General features: G+C 38.0%; 1 protein-coding gene across 7 annotated transcripts in view; it reads right to left on the bottom strand.

Annotated features, from left to right (window-relative positions):
- The window catches only part of ADAM28 (ADAM metallopeptidase domain 28), a 50,863-nt gene that overhangs the window by 14,483 nt on the left and 19,526 nt on the right, over positions 1-16,854 (bottom strand). For 5 of the 7 annotated variants that reach the window (XM_045853383.1, XM_045853384.1, XM_045853387.1 and 2 more), the window contains 6 exons: positions 13,234-13,403; positions 9,621-9,702; positions 8,260-8,390; positions 7,108-7,285; positions 5,674-5,763; positions 3,091-3,286 (listed from right to left, as the gene is read on the bottom strand). In XM_045853383.1, coding sequence (XP_045709339.1) covers positions 3,091-3,286; positions 5,674-5,763; positions 7,108-7,285; positions 8,260-8,390; positions 9,621-9,702; positions 13,234-13,403 — 847 coding nt within the window. Of the gene's footprint in view, positions 1-2,608; positions 3,287-5,673; positions 5,764-7,107; positions 7,286-8,259; positions 8,391-9,620; positions 9,703-13,233; positions 13,404-16,854 lie in introns of those variants that run through there. The other 2 variants (XM_045853385.1, XM_045853390.1) reach the window with 2 other exon arrangements.

Here is a 16,854-nt window from a genome sequence, read left to right as displayed (position 1 = left end):
AAGTGTCATTATGCAGCACATGATGTAATCCCATTGGAAAGTCTCAGAACCAGAGCCTGCAATAACTTAATATCAAGAGCTGACTGGAGCCCTGGCTGGTGTGGCTCAGTGGATCAAGTGCCAGCCTGTGAACCAAAGGGTCACCAGTTCAATTCCCAGTCTAGGCATATGCCTGGATTGTACAGGGACAGGTCCCCAGTAGGGGAAGTATGAGAGGCAACCTCACATTGATGTTTCTCTCTTTCTCCCTCTCTTCTCCTCTCTAAAAATAAATAAATAAATTTTTTTTTAAAGTGAGCTGGCTGGAGTTAAAAACAATCTTTTAAATCTATTTTTGAATAATGGCTATCTTACTATTTGAAAACATCTGGATGGTTTGCTGAAAGTTGAGAGAAATCTATGTAGCTATGAAGATTTAGACAGGAGAGCTGCAGTCTTTGTGTTAACACCCAACAGGCAGATGGTGAAATGCTATCTTGCTGCTTCTACTATGACAACGACATGGTATGCTTGGTCAGACTCCTGTTTTGCCAGGAACAGTAATGAGCATCATATTTAATTTCTCATGTAATCTCCCTCTAATCCCCATCAGCTAAGCAAGAAAACATGGTGCTTAACAGCTCAAGTGTTAAGAAAGACTGAGCAGCTGTGTGATCTTGGGCAAGTGCCTTAACCTTGTGGTTTTCTCAGCTATAAAATGAGAATATGTAAGAGTGCCAACTTCATAAGGTTGTTGTGAGTGTTAAATGAGTTAATATACATGAGCCAATAAGAAGAGTGGATAGTGACTAGTAAGTGGTTGAGAAATATTAGCCATTGTTATTACCATGTCCACTTTACCAATAAGGAAATGGAGAATCATATTGATGAAGTCACAGAGAGAGATGAAAAACCAGATTGCCCACCCAGTTCTGAGTCTAATACTTATGCTCCTATTCTGTGTGAGATGCCCCTCTTAAATTTCAATAAATAGCATAGGAAAAATTTGAATTCAGTCTTTCAAAAACCAAAATAGGTTAAAATAATTAAAAATCTATGAAGACATTACACTGGTTTTAAGAAAAATCATTGAACTTCTTGTAATTATTTGTAAACTCAAACCATTTTAAGGGAATTTATGTCTCAATGTTCAAGATGATGGAACTAGTTTATTACCATATTTTCTCAATTATTTGTATCATAGTAGCATTAGTTCCTTACTATACAAAATATCTACACTGAAAATTGATTGAATAATTTGGCATTAATAATTTGTAAAAAGCATATTCTTTTTTAACCACAGTTTACATTCCACACCCTTCTGCACCATTTTCAGATGTACAGCAAAGTGGCCAACAAACTATGCACTCTACAGAATGGGCCCCAGGCACCCACCTGGCCCGTACTCTGTTAGCTCCACATTATTGATGACATTCTCTGTGCAGTACCCTGCACCTCTGTGGCTGTTCTGCAGCTACCCACCTGGACTGCTCGATGCCTTCGCCTTTTTCACCCAGCCCCCCACCTCCCCTCCCCTCTGACAGCTGTCAGAATGTTCTCTGTCTCTATGAGTCTGTTTCTGTTTTGTTTGCTAGTTTATTTCATTCATGATATTCCACATATAAGTGAGAACATATGGTATTTGTCTCTCTCTAACTGGCTTATTTCACTTAGCATCATACCCTCTAGATCCATCCATGCTGGAAAAAGCATATTCTTAATCCCAAACTTCAGAGTTACTATGGCTAATATTGCAGAAAGTAGCATCCATATACCTGGTATCACAGTGCTTCATAAATTACTTTTTCCCAATTAACTTGTCCTTTCCCCAGGTATGAAATATTGTACAATATCATAGTTGTAAAAAAATCCATTGGATTGATACACTATAATTTATTTGACTAACCCTTATTCTTGAAGTTTCCCAATTATCCACTATTACTTTTTAAAAATGATGGATGAAATCCTTGTAAATAAATATTCCTGGGTACAACTTTTAGAAAAAGGATTACTTTTTTCATGTTGTATACAGGGGTTGGCAAAAGTAGGTTTACAGTTGTGAGTTCTTTTTTTTTTCAATCTTTGCACAAGGATCTGTTCTTTTTATTGATTTTAAGAAGAGAGAAAGAGACAGAGACAGAGACAGACATTGATGTGAGAGAGAAATATTGACTGGTTGAGTCCCAGAGCAGGGCTCAAACCCACAACCTTGGTATATTCTCTGGCTGGGAATGGAACCCTCAGACTTTAGGTGTACAGGACAATGCTTCAACCAACTGAGTACCTGGCCAGGGCACAGAGTTTATTCTCATATTATTATTTATTAATTATTGTCTTATTTCCCATGCAAACAATTGTAAACCTACTCTTGGCCACCCTGTATGCATTTCTCCAATTCTCTCTGAAAAGATTATGCTAATTAATATTCTTACCAGTGTGTGAAATCAGACATTTTGTCACATCCTCATCAACACTAAGCATTAACTGTAACCCAGAGTTGCCAGTTTAACTGGTGTAGAAGATTTACTTGTTTTTATTCATATTTTTTACTATATTTGCACTCGATGTACTAGTGGTATTGACCTTTGCTCCCCACATTGAGTCTCAGCCCACCCTTGCCTGACACATAGGGGAATTTTTCTAGATGCTTGTCCATTTATTTCCCAGGTTTCATTTATCTTAGGTATAGTATGAGTCAATAATTATTGTCGTTTTCCTTAATCTTGTCCCTTGTATATTTTTAGGAATGATAAAATGTTTCTGAATCCAGTTACATTAGAATCTCAGATACACAAAAAGTACTTTTTATTATGAGTTTGCCTCAAATACTGCATGAGACATACAGATACGATAAAAGATTTTTAATCTGAGATTAAAATTTCACTGGGCCATTCTTATTTTTATTTGCTATATCTAGCAAGCCCAAATTGACCATACACCCTAAAATGCAGCGGTACAGTTTCTAAGAAAAAAGAACAGGACAGAAGGCTACTTGGGCCATGATTCAACGCTGTCACTTGGAATAAGGTGATGTTTTTTGTTTCTTTTTCTTTTGAGCATGTGTGTGGAGAGAGGTGGGCATGCCAGCAGCACTGGGGTGTGTCTCCCTACCTGGTCCCCAGAGCTCAGAGCACTGTGCCTGCAGCGTGGGGCACAGCCCCATCAGGCAGTAGCCCTTCCCATTCTGGCAAGGGAAGCCATTGACTTGAAATCGGTCATCAGGGCAAAGAGCGGACTGACCATCACACATTTCTGGCAGATCACACTCATCTTTTGCTGGTCGGCACACTGTACCACCTTTTTTAATCTGCAGAGGAAAAAAGGATACAAGGCTTTTATTCACCTCACCTACCACATATCTCCAATTGATGCAAATGATATTTTCCCTCTGTCCTTTTATTGTCGAGGTAGTTAGGGGCATTATTCTATTCCAGTTTACACTTATACTGTATAAGGTACAGTCATCTTCTATTGTGTCATTTCCATTGACTTTGACCATGCCCTAATTCTTTAATCAATCAATATTTCTGGATTTGGAGGGCAAACACTACAGAAATACCAAAGATACAAATGCAGACAAAAACCAAGCAACATCTGAGATGCAAAGAAGGAAATTATTTATCCCTTTGTGGAATGCATCTTTGTCAAGACTTTCAAAGAGGTTTCAATGTGTAACCACAGAGATTTGTTGGTGAAGTGGATCTCCCATGTTAATAAGAAAGATAAGCTCACCAGCATCCGGTCAGCATGCTCTGAGAGGATCTCAGGCATCATGTTTCCTAATTCTTAATTCCTTTCATATATTTCTTTTCAACTCACTTCTTTTTTTTTAATTCTTTTTTTAAGATTTTATTTATTTATTTTTAGAGAGGGAAGGGGGGGAGATAGAGAGAGAGAGAGAGAAACATCAATGTGCGGTTGCTGGGGGTTATGGCCTGCAACCCAGGGATGTACCCTGGCTGGGAATCGAACCTGGGACACTTTGGTTCCCAGCCCGTGCTCAATCCACTGAGCTATGCCAGCCAGGGTCAACTCACTTCTTATGGAATAATTTATAATGAAGAAGAAATATCCAAATATTCATTCGATGTATTAATTCCATTACAATCTACTACTGTGAATCTTGCTCTTATTTCCTGAGAGAAATCTTAGTAAACCAAGGTTTTACTGTGTGGACACAGGACACGTTTCTTCCCTAGCTGAAGGGAGCAGGTAGTCTCGCAAGTTACCCAGACACTTTCAATATTTTTATGCTGGTGACAGAATAAAATCCAAACTCACTGGAGTGTATGAGGCCCCCCAAGTTGCTCCAGCCAGACAATTTCTATACTATGCTTATACCTTTTGTGCTGTCTTTGTTCTTTCTCTCAATGTCCTTATTTGGAAAAATTTTCTCTTTTGGTTGATTCTCTAAAATCTGCTCATTGATTTCCAGACTAGTCTGAAAGGCTCCCATTCCATGAAGCCTCCCTGCCTTCTTCCATACACGCAGCTGCGCCTCTCTTCTGTGCGCGGTAGGAAAGGCGGCCGAACTGGCCAGAACACACATTTGGGAGATGCAGATTTGAGCCTTGGCTCTGCCAGTGACTAAATGTGTCACCTTAGAAAATGGATTTAATCTCTCTGAAAATCCATGTTCCCATCTAATATTTAATTTACAAGTTCATTGTGAAAATATAAGTAAAAAGATTTATATGAAGGATATGTACCATTACAATATCTACCTGGGCATTCAGTCACACATTCTATTTTCACCAGTTTCAGGTATGTATAGCATTGTCCTGAGCAAGTAGCAAATTCTTCGAGGTCAAAGACCGCTTTTTTTTTTTAACATCTCTCATAATAGCTAGTAAATAGAATGTAATACACACTTGTTGAATACTACATAAGTTCTCAAATTTTCTTCCTGTTAGCCTCCTTTATTTCTTTTCTATCCCTAATTGACATTAAAAAAAACTTTGTCCCAAACCCTACCTATAACCTGGTATACAATCCACACATTCTTTCTAAAAATAGTTATTGAGCATTTAAAATATATTAAATTCTGTGCTAGGTGAAGGTTTCAGTCCCCTGCCCTTAGGAGTCATTCTAACAAAGGACACAGACACACAAATAAATAATTGTTATAAACAATGGAATACAAAATGTTGAATACAAACTTGAAAGAAAAGTCAGAAAGTCTCACAGAGAAAATGACAGGGTATCCTCATTTATGAATTTTGCCCTGAAGTGACTTCAAAGGCCAAAGACAGTGGAGCCTCAACATTATTTAAAAAAAAATGTTTTCTACCAAACTCATTGTTAAAGGGATTTATAACAAATTATGAGATTTGCACCAAGAAGGCCATGTAGCATCTCAAGAAGCAGAAGGTAGGAGTGAACAGTACTGGCTTTAGAACCGGTAAATATGGAATTTGCCATTTAGTAGTCCTATTATTTTGCATATTTTCCTGTTCTGAGCCTCTTTCCCCTCAAAAGTAAAATGAGGTAATACAAACTACTTCGAAGGGATATTAGAGAATCAAATAGCCCATGCTTGTCAAGCACTCAGGGAAGACTTGGTAAATGGTAGGTAGCATTATTTTAGAGACAGAAAAATGTTGCTTTGTCTATTTCACTGATCACCAGCCCTGAGATTTTAACATGGAAAAATAAAGGGCACTCATAACTGCGAAGACAGATGAAGACTCTCACCTGGCACCCTTCACAGCACTCCCCGGATGCACACATCGATCCCGCCTTGACCGTGCACGTTTCAGCATTACAGCAGATGTTGGTACACTCCTAAGAAATGCCAGAAAGAATTGCAAATGCAGAATTAATTTTTGGTCTCATTTTAGCACAACTCATGATATAATTTATTCATCACACAGACCTCACTTTGGTGTGGTCTCAAAATAATTTTCAGGAAAATAAAAAACCCCAACAAGATTAATGTTAGAAAAACTGAGATTTTAGAGCAACCAAGGGTACATTATTTTTCTGAATTCTACTTACATTTTTCAAAAATTTGAGTATATTTTTTAGTTCACCCAGTTTTCCATAATAATACTCAGAATATGAGAGCAAAAAGAAAGACAAAGGACAGGCTTTGAAAAAATAAAATTTATCTAAAGAACATTACTTCAACCAATCAATTTTGTACCTATTCAGCATTAAATTTACTCTTCAGAACATGTAACTGAAAATCAAAAAATATAATTTACTCAATTTTGACATTGACTCTAACTTTGCATGAAGCAATATGTTTTGTTCTCTCTTTTTTGTTTGTTTTTGAGAAATTAGGCCCCCTACTGTTTGTAGCTGTTCAGATTCCCCATGAGGAATGATATATTTAAAATTACAAAATTTAGGGTTAAAATTCTGGCCCTTATTGCAAATACAAACATCATCTGAGAAAGATTCATTTTTCCACTGGATGAATAAATGTGTGATACTGTTTTGAAGGTCCTGTGAAGCTGGAGCCCTGAGGACTGGACGCGCTGCAGCCCAGCCTATGACACAGTGAACAAGGTGGGGTCCTCCAATGGTAGGCTCTTCTAATGGTAAGGAGTCCTGAGTTACCAGGGGGCAAACTGTGCGGGATGAATCCGGGACTGCTGAACCAGGACACCCGAAAGCACACCTTGGCCCCTTCGTTTACCAGCTCAGTGACCTGGGGCAAGCTACTTCCACTCTGTGAGCACTGTCACAGTGGTGTGTCTAAAGTAACTGTGCAGGAAGTCATAGGCACACAAGAAATGTGGAGTACTTCAAACAGAAAGGGAGGCACGAGGGCACAAAGCCCAGGCAGGTGTGTTGTACTTAAAAAACAGATATGGGGAAGGAACTCCAAGACAGTCTTTTAAGCTATGCAGTGTTCATTGTTAGAAAGGCTGGACTGACAAAGATTTGCAAATAAATATGTATATAAATCACAAGAAACATGCAAATTTATAAGGAATCACACTATGTAGTTTTTTAAAATATGGCTCAAAAGTGTTTTATTTTTAATTGTATGTATTGGGGTGACATGGATAAGTAAGATTATGTAGATTTTAAGTGCAAAAACACTATAGAGTCCTATAGTTTTTCTTCTTCGCAATTGAAAGGCAAACTGGACTTTCGGTAGGAAAGACTGGATCGTACCTCAGAAGTCCCGCAGTCGCAGTCTTCTTCCTCCTCTACCAGCTGGTTCCCACAGAGCGGGGTGGATAGGACGTCTGCAGGCAGCGGGGCATTGAAGAGGCAATCTGATAACTTACCTTTAGAAAACTGGGCAAAGCTGACACGGCTGCAGGAACTGAAGTCCGTGGGTGTGTCTATGCTGTGAAGGGAAGGGAAGAAAAAATGAGCACCCAGGGGGCCCTGAGGATGGTGCCCCAAAAACCTGTCCCAAAAGATCAGATTAAATCCACTGACCAGCTACTAAATCATGGATGTATACACATGCCTGAATTAGACCACTGGGAGGGACAAACATCTCCAGCTAAATGAGCAAACATGGTCATATCTCAAAGTATATCCAGGCTGCTCTTTAAAAAAACATGCTTCTGATTTACCTAGATAATCTTATTTGGCCTTAGGTTACTTTGATTGTAAAGTTCTAAAAGTAGTACAAGTTTACATATTTGCATGTCTACGAATTTACTTTCCTTCAGAGGAATTCCTATTGACAGAATTTCTTCATTCCACTAACAAAGCTGAGGTTTAAAAATGCACCAGCATCTGGAGGAGATAACACCAGACCATGTAGCCGGCACACAGCCATGTGCTGTTTTGTGGAAGGGAGACTGACCCTAGGTTGCACGAGCTAAGAAGGAAAATGGAAAAGAGGAAATGCATGTGAAAAAGGGACTGTGGAACTTTTAAAAATAAAATTCCCTGGCAAAATTGCCTAAGGCAAGGCAGAAATGGGTCATATCTTTTCACAGGTTCTCTCTTCATCCTCCTGTGAGAACTTTCTTCTTTGGGTTTTTTCCTCGAACTTTTTTCTTATCACTACCTAACATGAAGTTACTGAGAAGTTGATAAATTCTCATGAATTTCTGTAGATGAGGATAAAATGACAAGTCACTGCAACAGCGAAGAGACTATGTTTAAATTACATCTCAACTAATGAAAAAATGTTCACATAGAGATGAAGGAAGGGGTGGTTTTGTATATATAGGCACACATTCATAACTATGCTATTTAATCATTTAAAACCTTGACCATGGTGTGGAAGATGATATAAAAGAGTAGCATAGCCCAGAGGGAACCAAAAACAGGGGAAAATAGCATCTTCCCAGAAAGCCTTACCTTAGTGCTTCTTCCATCACACATATTTTTTCTGGACACTGGCAAAGATAGTAATCATGGAACATTCCAAAGTTATGGCCCATCTCATGGGCCATTGTCCCTGCAACACTAAGTGCATTGTCACTGTGGTCCTAAGGGTGGAAACAGAAAAACAGATCTTCTGGTTCTCAGACTGAATTATCACTCAGGGTATAATTAAATACTTTTACTGTAGCCAAGTGGAGTACAGAGACTGATTTTAGCTGCCACCCAACACACCCACCCACCATCTGTTCTCCCTCTCTCTTTCTTTCCACACATACACCTACAAAACTTCAGTACTAAATGCCCATCACAGAACATATTACCTACTCTTTGTTCTTGTGACTGGAAAATAATGAGAAAATTTTTGTGGTTTTCTGCTATGAGAGATAGTGGCAAAATTTCTTCAAAAATGATATGAAATCAAAAACATTTAAAAAATAATCTACCTCCCTCTCCAGCTCTCTTTTTAATATATTCTAGTTCAATTGGAGGGCTCTGATATGTTTAGCTAATGGAGCTTTAAAAGAGTTCATTGACCTAGAACTTTAGTAAAATAGTACTTTTTTCAACTCTGTTACTACCAAGACTAGACATCGGTCAATTCCAGACTTGCCCCATTGCATGAAGTCTGGCCAGTGGCCAACTTCATTACCAGGTTGTATCTGATTAGAGGTGCTAGACTGGGGGCCCAAGTTACCTAGGAGCAGCAAAATAACAGCAGAAAATCCTTGCTGATTATAATTTCCCAGTGGGGGGACAAATCGGCTGATAACACGCATACACAGAAACCTCTTTCCCTTATCTACTTCATTTCAAAGAACGAAATAGAGAGATTCATAGGGCACAGTACAAGACCCAGACAAGGAACACTTGTGCCATATAAGATGAAAAGTTAATACCTACCATTCACAATATTGTTTCATACCAAATTTGTTTCATTGTTGAAATAAATTTGGTAAACCTAGTTATCTAGCTAGAGCTCCCCATGTGGAGACAAAAACAAATAAAAAAAATTAAGAAAAGTGGAAATATGTTTAGAGACTTTCCAGATTGCCTTGATATTCTTTCAAATTTAGGGTATTTTCATTTAAATAATTATTTTCATAACTTCAATGTTTCCCCCCCGGAACAACTTCCATAAACAAAATAATGCTTTATGATTGTGCAGAGCTACTTATGGATGTGTGAAATTGATGCAACATTTGAAATTCAATCAGTGTTAACCCACCATGCCAACTAACTGAAGGAGAAAAACTATACTATCTTTTCAACAGATTCAGAAAACAGAGCTTTTGATGAGCTTGAACATAAAACCAATTGCTTATCTTCCAACAAACCTGAATGACGCCAACGGAATAAGGAGTGCACATTGAAGACATGAAAGCAAGGCCCACAGTTGTTCCAGAAAAGCCTCTTGCCCTGCAAGAAAGAAAGAAATTGCTATGAAAACTTCCAATTCTAAGCTTTATTTTATAGACAGTTAATCCACAATTCTGAATGGTCAACATAGATACTCACATTATGAATCATCATTCATAAATATTTCCTTCAGTGTTTTTAATTTGATGAGGCTTTTTTCTTATATAATAGTTGTCATATCACCTAAATCCAAGCACCTGAATGCAATCACTTTTAATATTATATATATCATTCATAGTTATTATATTTTCATTGTCAAATTCACCTCTTGTCAGAAAATCAAAGGTTTTTTGGTCCTAATAAATGTTTTTCTTTATATACAAGGTCTGTCTAGAAAGTATCCATCCATTTAATATGAAAAATAGAGACAGTTATTGAAGAAGATACAAGAAACATTGTACATAGGACCATGAGGCCTCAGTGCCCTTCAAAGTAGGCACCTTGGGACCTCATACAGTTCTCCCAATTGCCATTAGCTGCCCTGTTATATTTTCTTGAATCTCATCAACAGCCTGAAATTTCTTCCCTTTCAAAGACGATTTTAGTTTTGGGAAAAGCCAGAAGTCACAGGGCACCAAATCTTGGCAGTCAAGGGCCTGAGTCATCTGAGTGATTTGATGTTTCACCAAAAAAACTCTGCATGACACTGGGCATGTTATTGTTATAAAGCTGCCAGTCACCAGTTCCCCATAGCTGCGGCCTTCTGAATCATCTGAATGGTTTCTGCGGAGGAATGTTCAAGTTTCTCATAAAGTCTGATGAAGATTCATTGCTCTACTTAGTCATTTTTAATGTGACAGCCACACAGTACACATGCTCACTCAATGGTGTCTAGCACCCCTACTGTCTAGTATAGTGAGGTCATCATTGTTCACACATGTGCATTCCAGTCCACTGTCCTTGGCTGCCAGGTTACACTGATGCTGTGCAAACCATTTTCATTATATGAACAATGGTTAGATTTGTTCCAGACAGTCTGTCTATGTATCTATCTATGTATCTATCTATGTATCTATGTATCTATCTATATATCTAGAATATTTAGAGATAGACACATCTATCTCTTTAAATATATCTATCTATACATTTAGATAGATATATTAGATATATCTATCTAAAATATATATTATGTATCTTATTTTGATATTAGTATTGTCACATATGTTTTTTACTTTTACTTTCTTTTAGTGTTTTAAGTATGGTAGTATTTGGAGTTTGGGCCTATTCGGAAAGAATTTGTGTTAATGAACCCTTTATGTTATTGAAATATTTGTCCCATTGAAGAGGGATTTGAACCACTTGCATTTATTTACAGAGATGATATATTTGGTTTTTAGTAATTCTAATCTCTTGTTTTGGTTTTATATCTTTTTTTTTTTTTTGCTTTCAACTTGTAATGAATCCATGGTCCTCATTTGTTACTATTTTTTTGTTATCTGTTCAAGAGTCTGGCCCAGATATAAATTTGCCAAATATGCATCATTTTAAAAATTCACTTAGTAGGTGGATTTACAGAAAAAGTTGAACCTATATTTTCCTGTTATCAGCATCAAAAATGGAGAATATTAATTTTGCCATACAAAATGAGAAATTAGAGAACTTCCACTTTACATTCACTGTGGAGTTTTCAGATATTTGTTATTTTGAAATGATATTTTGCATCATACATGATATTTCAAAGACTTATAGCATTTTAATCTTCTTTTAAAATTATATTGTAAAAATACTTGAGTCTACATTTGTTTGTAATCATCTTACTACTAGCTCATTTATAAAAATAAAATCTTTCCCTATTATGGAGTTATTTACTTTGGTTCCTCTTTTTAGTGAATAGAATATATTTGGACTCTAAGGTTCCTACTTGGTTATGCCTAGTTATAGGTATCTTTGTTAATTTGTCAGGTAATGGTAAAACTTTCAGTTTACAAGTGAATGGACAATTACTTATTTCCATCATATATTTTTAGTGCTTATATTGTTTATTTTGGTCTATTCAAGAAATTTGCTTTTGAGCCCTGGCTGATGTGGCTCAGTGGATTGAGTACTGGTCTGCAAACAAAAGGGTCGCCAGTTTGATTCCCAATCAGGGCACATGACTGGGTTGTAGGCCATGTCCACAGTTGGGGACATGCAAAAGGCAACTACACATTGATGTTTCTCTCCTTGACTTTCTCCCTCCCCTCCCCTCTCTCTGAAGATAGGTAAATAAAATCTTTTAAAAACAAGAAAGAAAGAAAGAACTTTACTTTTGAAATAGTATTTCCATTTTTTATTTATACATCTGACATCTTGTCTGTAATTTGTACCTCTCCACCTGACCACTTCAGATACAGGAGTACACTACAGTTTGAACATGGCTCTGGAGCCAGTCTATAAGAATTGGGTTCCCTTACTACTCCCTAGTATGAGATCTTGAAAAATCATGAACTTCAAAAATGATCTCTTTCCTTTGGTGGGCCCCTGATCTGGAACTCACCTTTTCAAATGAAGGAACTGTGGCAGCTCTTCTTCAGAGATAACCCACAATGAGCCAGCTTTGCAGTATTTACATCCTGTGTAGTGCCTATGAATCTGGATAGGTCTGTGACTTGCTTTGACCAGCAGAACAAACCAGCAATGACACCATGATTTCCAAAATTGTTTCATAGCAAAGCCTTTAAGCTTTCTCCTGAGCCTCTTAGAATGCTTCTTCTGGGGAAAGCTAGTCACCTTCTAGGATGCCCAAAAACCAGAGACTGCCATGTTGAAGGCAGTGCAAGTTAGCCGTATGAAAACTGCATATATGCAGACAGACGCCCAACCAGTCCCCTACTCCAGCCATACAAGGCAAGTTACCAGCCATAGAAGTGAAGAAGACTTAGTGTAAATCAGGAGGCTGTGAGCTGATGCCGTAATAGGTAACTAGCAAAGGATATTAATTGTGACAAAATCTAGTCCACTATTTTTCCCATGACTCCCATCATTTTCTTAGGAAGTGAAATTCAGAATTTTAAGTCATTTTTGCTTCCTCCTTCTGTATGAGATAGCTGCAAACTACCCAGCCAAATTTTCTTGATTTCTTTTGAGGCATATGCTCTATACTTCTTGTAGGATTTACAACTCTTAGATTTATTTCCCCTGTGTTTTTTAATTAGTCATTTCATCAGTATGGTAAAGGTGTACAATTAGAATATAATATTCAATTTCTCTTCTATCCTAGAAGTTTGTCCTGACTCATGCTTAAAACTAATCAATTATTTTTAAATGTTAAAGCTAAATCCCTCTTGCCATTCTCTAAACCTGTCTTTCTTTTCTGTGCATCCAATCAGAACAGGCAAATTTGTGAATCACTGCTAAATCAGTAACTTTTCTTTTAAAAAGAAGAGCATATTCAAAATAAGGTTCAAATAAATACTTTTTAAACTTTTAACCTTCTATGTGTAAACCACTTCCTCTTACCCTGTGCCCTGCAGCACCACTTGCTTTGCCCAGGCCTTGAAAAGCTTTAAGCTAAAAACCACCTAGTGTACAAAGGGGGAACTCTGTACATACGTGATTAACTGAGCAATATCATGATGCCTTCTCCTTGAGAGGACACTCTCCCTCCATTTCCAAAAGTTATTCAAGGTGAAGCTTGCATTTGGGGTTATCTCTATCTTGTCCTTCTCATTCCAGACTTCCATCCCCACTAAGACCACATGAGTGTCCAGTTTTTTATAAACCTGTCCAGAGAGAATAAATGGCAAAACATCAACTTATAATGGTGATATTATTGTTTAATATTCTCAATGTACTTTAGATTTTCAAACTTATTTATGACAAGTTTGTAAAATCTTTCTTCCCAAACACACTTGTGAAATGGAAGTTACCATCTCTTTCTTAAAGGCGCTAGCATCCCTTTTCTTCAGCAAAACAAGCACCCTTGGATATTTCAGGTCTATAAATTCCTTTTTGGGGGAATAAAAGGTCCTATTGAGACAAACTATTCCTGCTTGCAACCTCAAGAAATACAATTTTATATCAGCAGATCGTTATTATAACTTCATTTTAAGTATATTTACTCAAATACTTTGTAATGTTCTGAGAGCCATAATATTTCAGACTTCAGCAAGGTTGACTCGGTGTTGATCCAGACGCTGGAAAAGAAACATGCAATGTGAAAAAGCCCTACACCTGGGAGTCACGATGAAGCAAGTGGTCCTCAAATTCTGACACCTGGACTAAACCAAACACTCCACACCGAACAAAGAATGACCTTTGGGAAAAAGTTATGTTTATGAGACAACATGCTAACTCTAAAAATAAACATTTAAATAGATTCTATGGTTTATAAAACTATAAACTATAGTGTTGGTCAAAGGATGCAAACTTCCAGTTTTACTGTGAATGAGTTCTGGGTTATTGAATGCATAGCATAGAATATAACACCACTACTATATTATATAATATACTTGAAAATTGCCCAAAGAGTAGAGCTTAAATGTATTCTCCACAAGAAAGAAATAGTAATTATTTGATAGGATGGAAGTGTTAGCTAACCTATGATGGTAATCATTTTGCAATATGTAAGTGTACCAATGCAATACTTTGAACACTTTAAACTTACACAAAGTTATATGCCAACTATATCTCAATAAAGCTGAAAATAATTTCATAGTGACAGGCTTTCTCGTGAGGCAACATTCTGCTGAGAAACCCAAACAAATTACTTTTTAAAAAAATAGTTTGGAAAAATAATGAAAGCATTGAGGAATGTAATTATCACCAAAAGAGAAGTAAAACCCTAGCAATACTAAAATTCTCCCTTTACTTTCATGTCTTATTTTTGTCACCTGACAAAGCTCTGATTCTGGTTAAACTGCTCTGTACTCTGCCTCCCAACTGCCTGTCCTTCACCAATGCCCAGAACACAGAGGGGGAGCACACTACACTGACAACTTCACTTTGAAGCCATGACCACTAACCTCAAGTGGGCTTTTTCAATCTCTAGAAAACTGGTTGAGTTTCCAAAATTCACTCATTCTCTGCACATATATTTCATACCCACTCCTCTTTCTTGGAAATTCTGACACTTTCTTTTAAATCCTCACTTTAAGTTGATGCCCCTGCTTTCAAATTCACTGAGTGTATAGAAGCAACCAGCAGGGAACTTACGGAGCTCCTACCACCCATCTGCCCAGTGGCCTGCACCTGTTTGAACCACTCCAGAGGCCCCTTCTTAGGATATGCATATGCATGACTGGTCTTTGAGCCTAGGGGCAACATCTTTATTCTTGCACTGGATCTCCTTTCCCCAGATCAAAGACAGTGTTCCAGCAGGTCTTCCCTCCTCCTGGTGTTGTCAGTGCTTAGCCTTCTGTGGACTTGTTAACATTGGCAGCAAAGGTTGGCACTTGCAGTGGGGGTTGGGGGGGGAAAAGAATTTCTCTTTATAAGCCTTCCACTTCTAACTTATGCTCCATTTTTCTGCTCCCCTTCATAGGAAAACTTCTGGAAAGAATTTTTCATATTTGCTGTCTCTGATTTAATTTCACTCATTCCCTCTGGACTCACTCTAATCATGCTTTTACTTTTACACTGCACAGAAACTATGTCATTTGGGTGACCAATAACCTCTGCTTTGCTCAATCCAGTGGCCGATCCTCAGTGCTCACAGAATCTAAAATCTTTGGTTATTTTTCCTGCGATAGATTTTTGTTGCAGGTAGCTTCCAGAACAACTCTCTCATGGTTTTTCTTCCACCTCACTGTTTACTCCTACTCCACATCTATCAGTTTTTCTTCCACTCTGATCTCTTTGCCAAGTGGTGCTTCAAGGATCTGTCTTGGGGCCATTCTTCTACTTAACTACACCCACTCCCTTGGTGAGCTTGTACCAGGGTGGGAAAACTTTTTCTGTAAAGGTCCAGATAGAAAATATCTTAAGCTTTGAGGCGATGTTGTCTGGGTCGCAACTACTCACCACCTCTGGCATTGTATCAGGAAAGCAGCCACAGACAATGTGGGAACAAATGAAGGTGGCTGTGTTTCCATAACACTTTATTTTGTGAAAAAAGCGCAGCCTGGATTTGGCACACAGTCTACAGCTTTCTGACCTATGCCTTCTGCCATCTTTATTCACTGAAGACTTATAGATTTATATCTCCACCCAGGCCTTGCCCCTAAACTCCAATCTTATGTTTCTAGTCCTTCTACCAGGAACTCTTTATACAAAAAGGTATCTCAATGTTAATGTGTCCAAAATGAAAACCCTACCCTATCCCCTGAGTCACTAGCCCCTACCATTTTCCCCACTCCCCATTCTTCAAGTCAAAGCACTTGGTATCATTTGACTTCCCTCCCTCCCTCCCTCTCTCTCTCTCGGTCTCTCTCTCATTCTCATCTCCCACACAGCTCACAAGCCCTGTTAACTCTATCTCACAATCAGCTAGTCTCAATAAGTCCACTATCACTGCTTTTTCTTAAACTACCATCTTCTTTTGCCTGAAATATGGCACAATTCTCCTGTCTCATCTTGTTTCTGCCCTTGCTTCCCTTCAGTGTATTTTGAACACAATGGCCAAGATAAGCTTTTAAGAATACCCACCTGAATATGCCACACTTCAGGGTCTCCAATGTCCTCATTCGTGAAGAATAACCAAGTCCTTACACACGTCTACTAGGACATTCAGGTTTTAGTCACTGTCACCTGTCCGATTTCATTTCCTCCCACCCTGGCCCTGGCCTACTACATTGCAGCCACAATGGCCTTTCCATTGGCTCTTAAACAAGACATTCCAGGTTCAGCCCTCAGGTCCTTTGTTCTGCTTTGCATGCCTCCCATACCTTCCTTCAAGTCTCTACTCAAATGTCACCTTATTGGAGAGTCCTTCCTTGATTAACTTAGTATCCAAGATGAATCAATCTCTCTCTCTCTCTCACTTTATTTTTCTTTATAACAATTATCACCATCCTGCATACTCTTCATTTAACTTGTTTATGCTTGTCTCCTTGAACAGAAATGTAAACTCCTTGAAGAAAAGAATATTCACCAGTTTTGTCCTCCACTTTACTTATGTAATTTCTAAGAGTCCCTGGCACAAAGTAGATGCTCAATAAATATGACCAGTTCTTGAGTTTCCTTAAGAGGAGTCACCATGATCCTTGTGGTGAGCTGAGATTTAATCCCGGTCAT

The sequence above is a fragment of the Phyllostomus hastatus genome, unplaced genomic scaffold, assembly GCF_019186645.2.
Source record: "Phyllostomus hastatus isolate PE091 unplaced genomic scaffold, TTU_PhHast_1.1 phas_contig_98, whole genome shotgun sequence".
In the NCBI taxonomy this organism is placed as follows: Eukaryota; Metazoa; Chordata; class Mammalia; order Chiroptera; family Phyllostomidae; genus Phyllostomus; species Phyllostomus hastatus.
The sequence above is the reverse complement of the archived record's forward strand: the minus strand, read 5'-3'. Positions and strand labels throughout refer to the sequence as shown.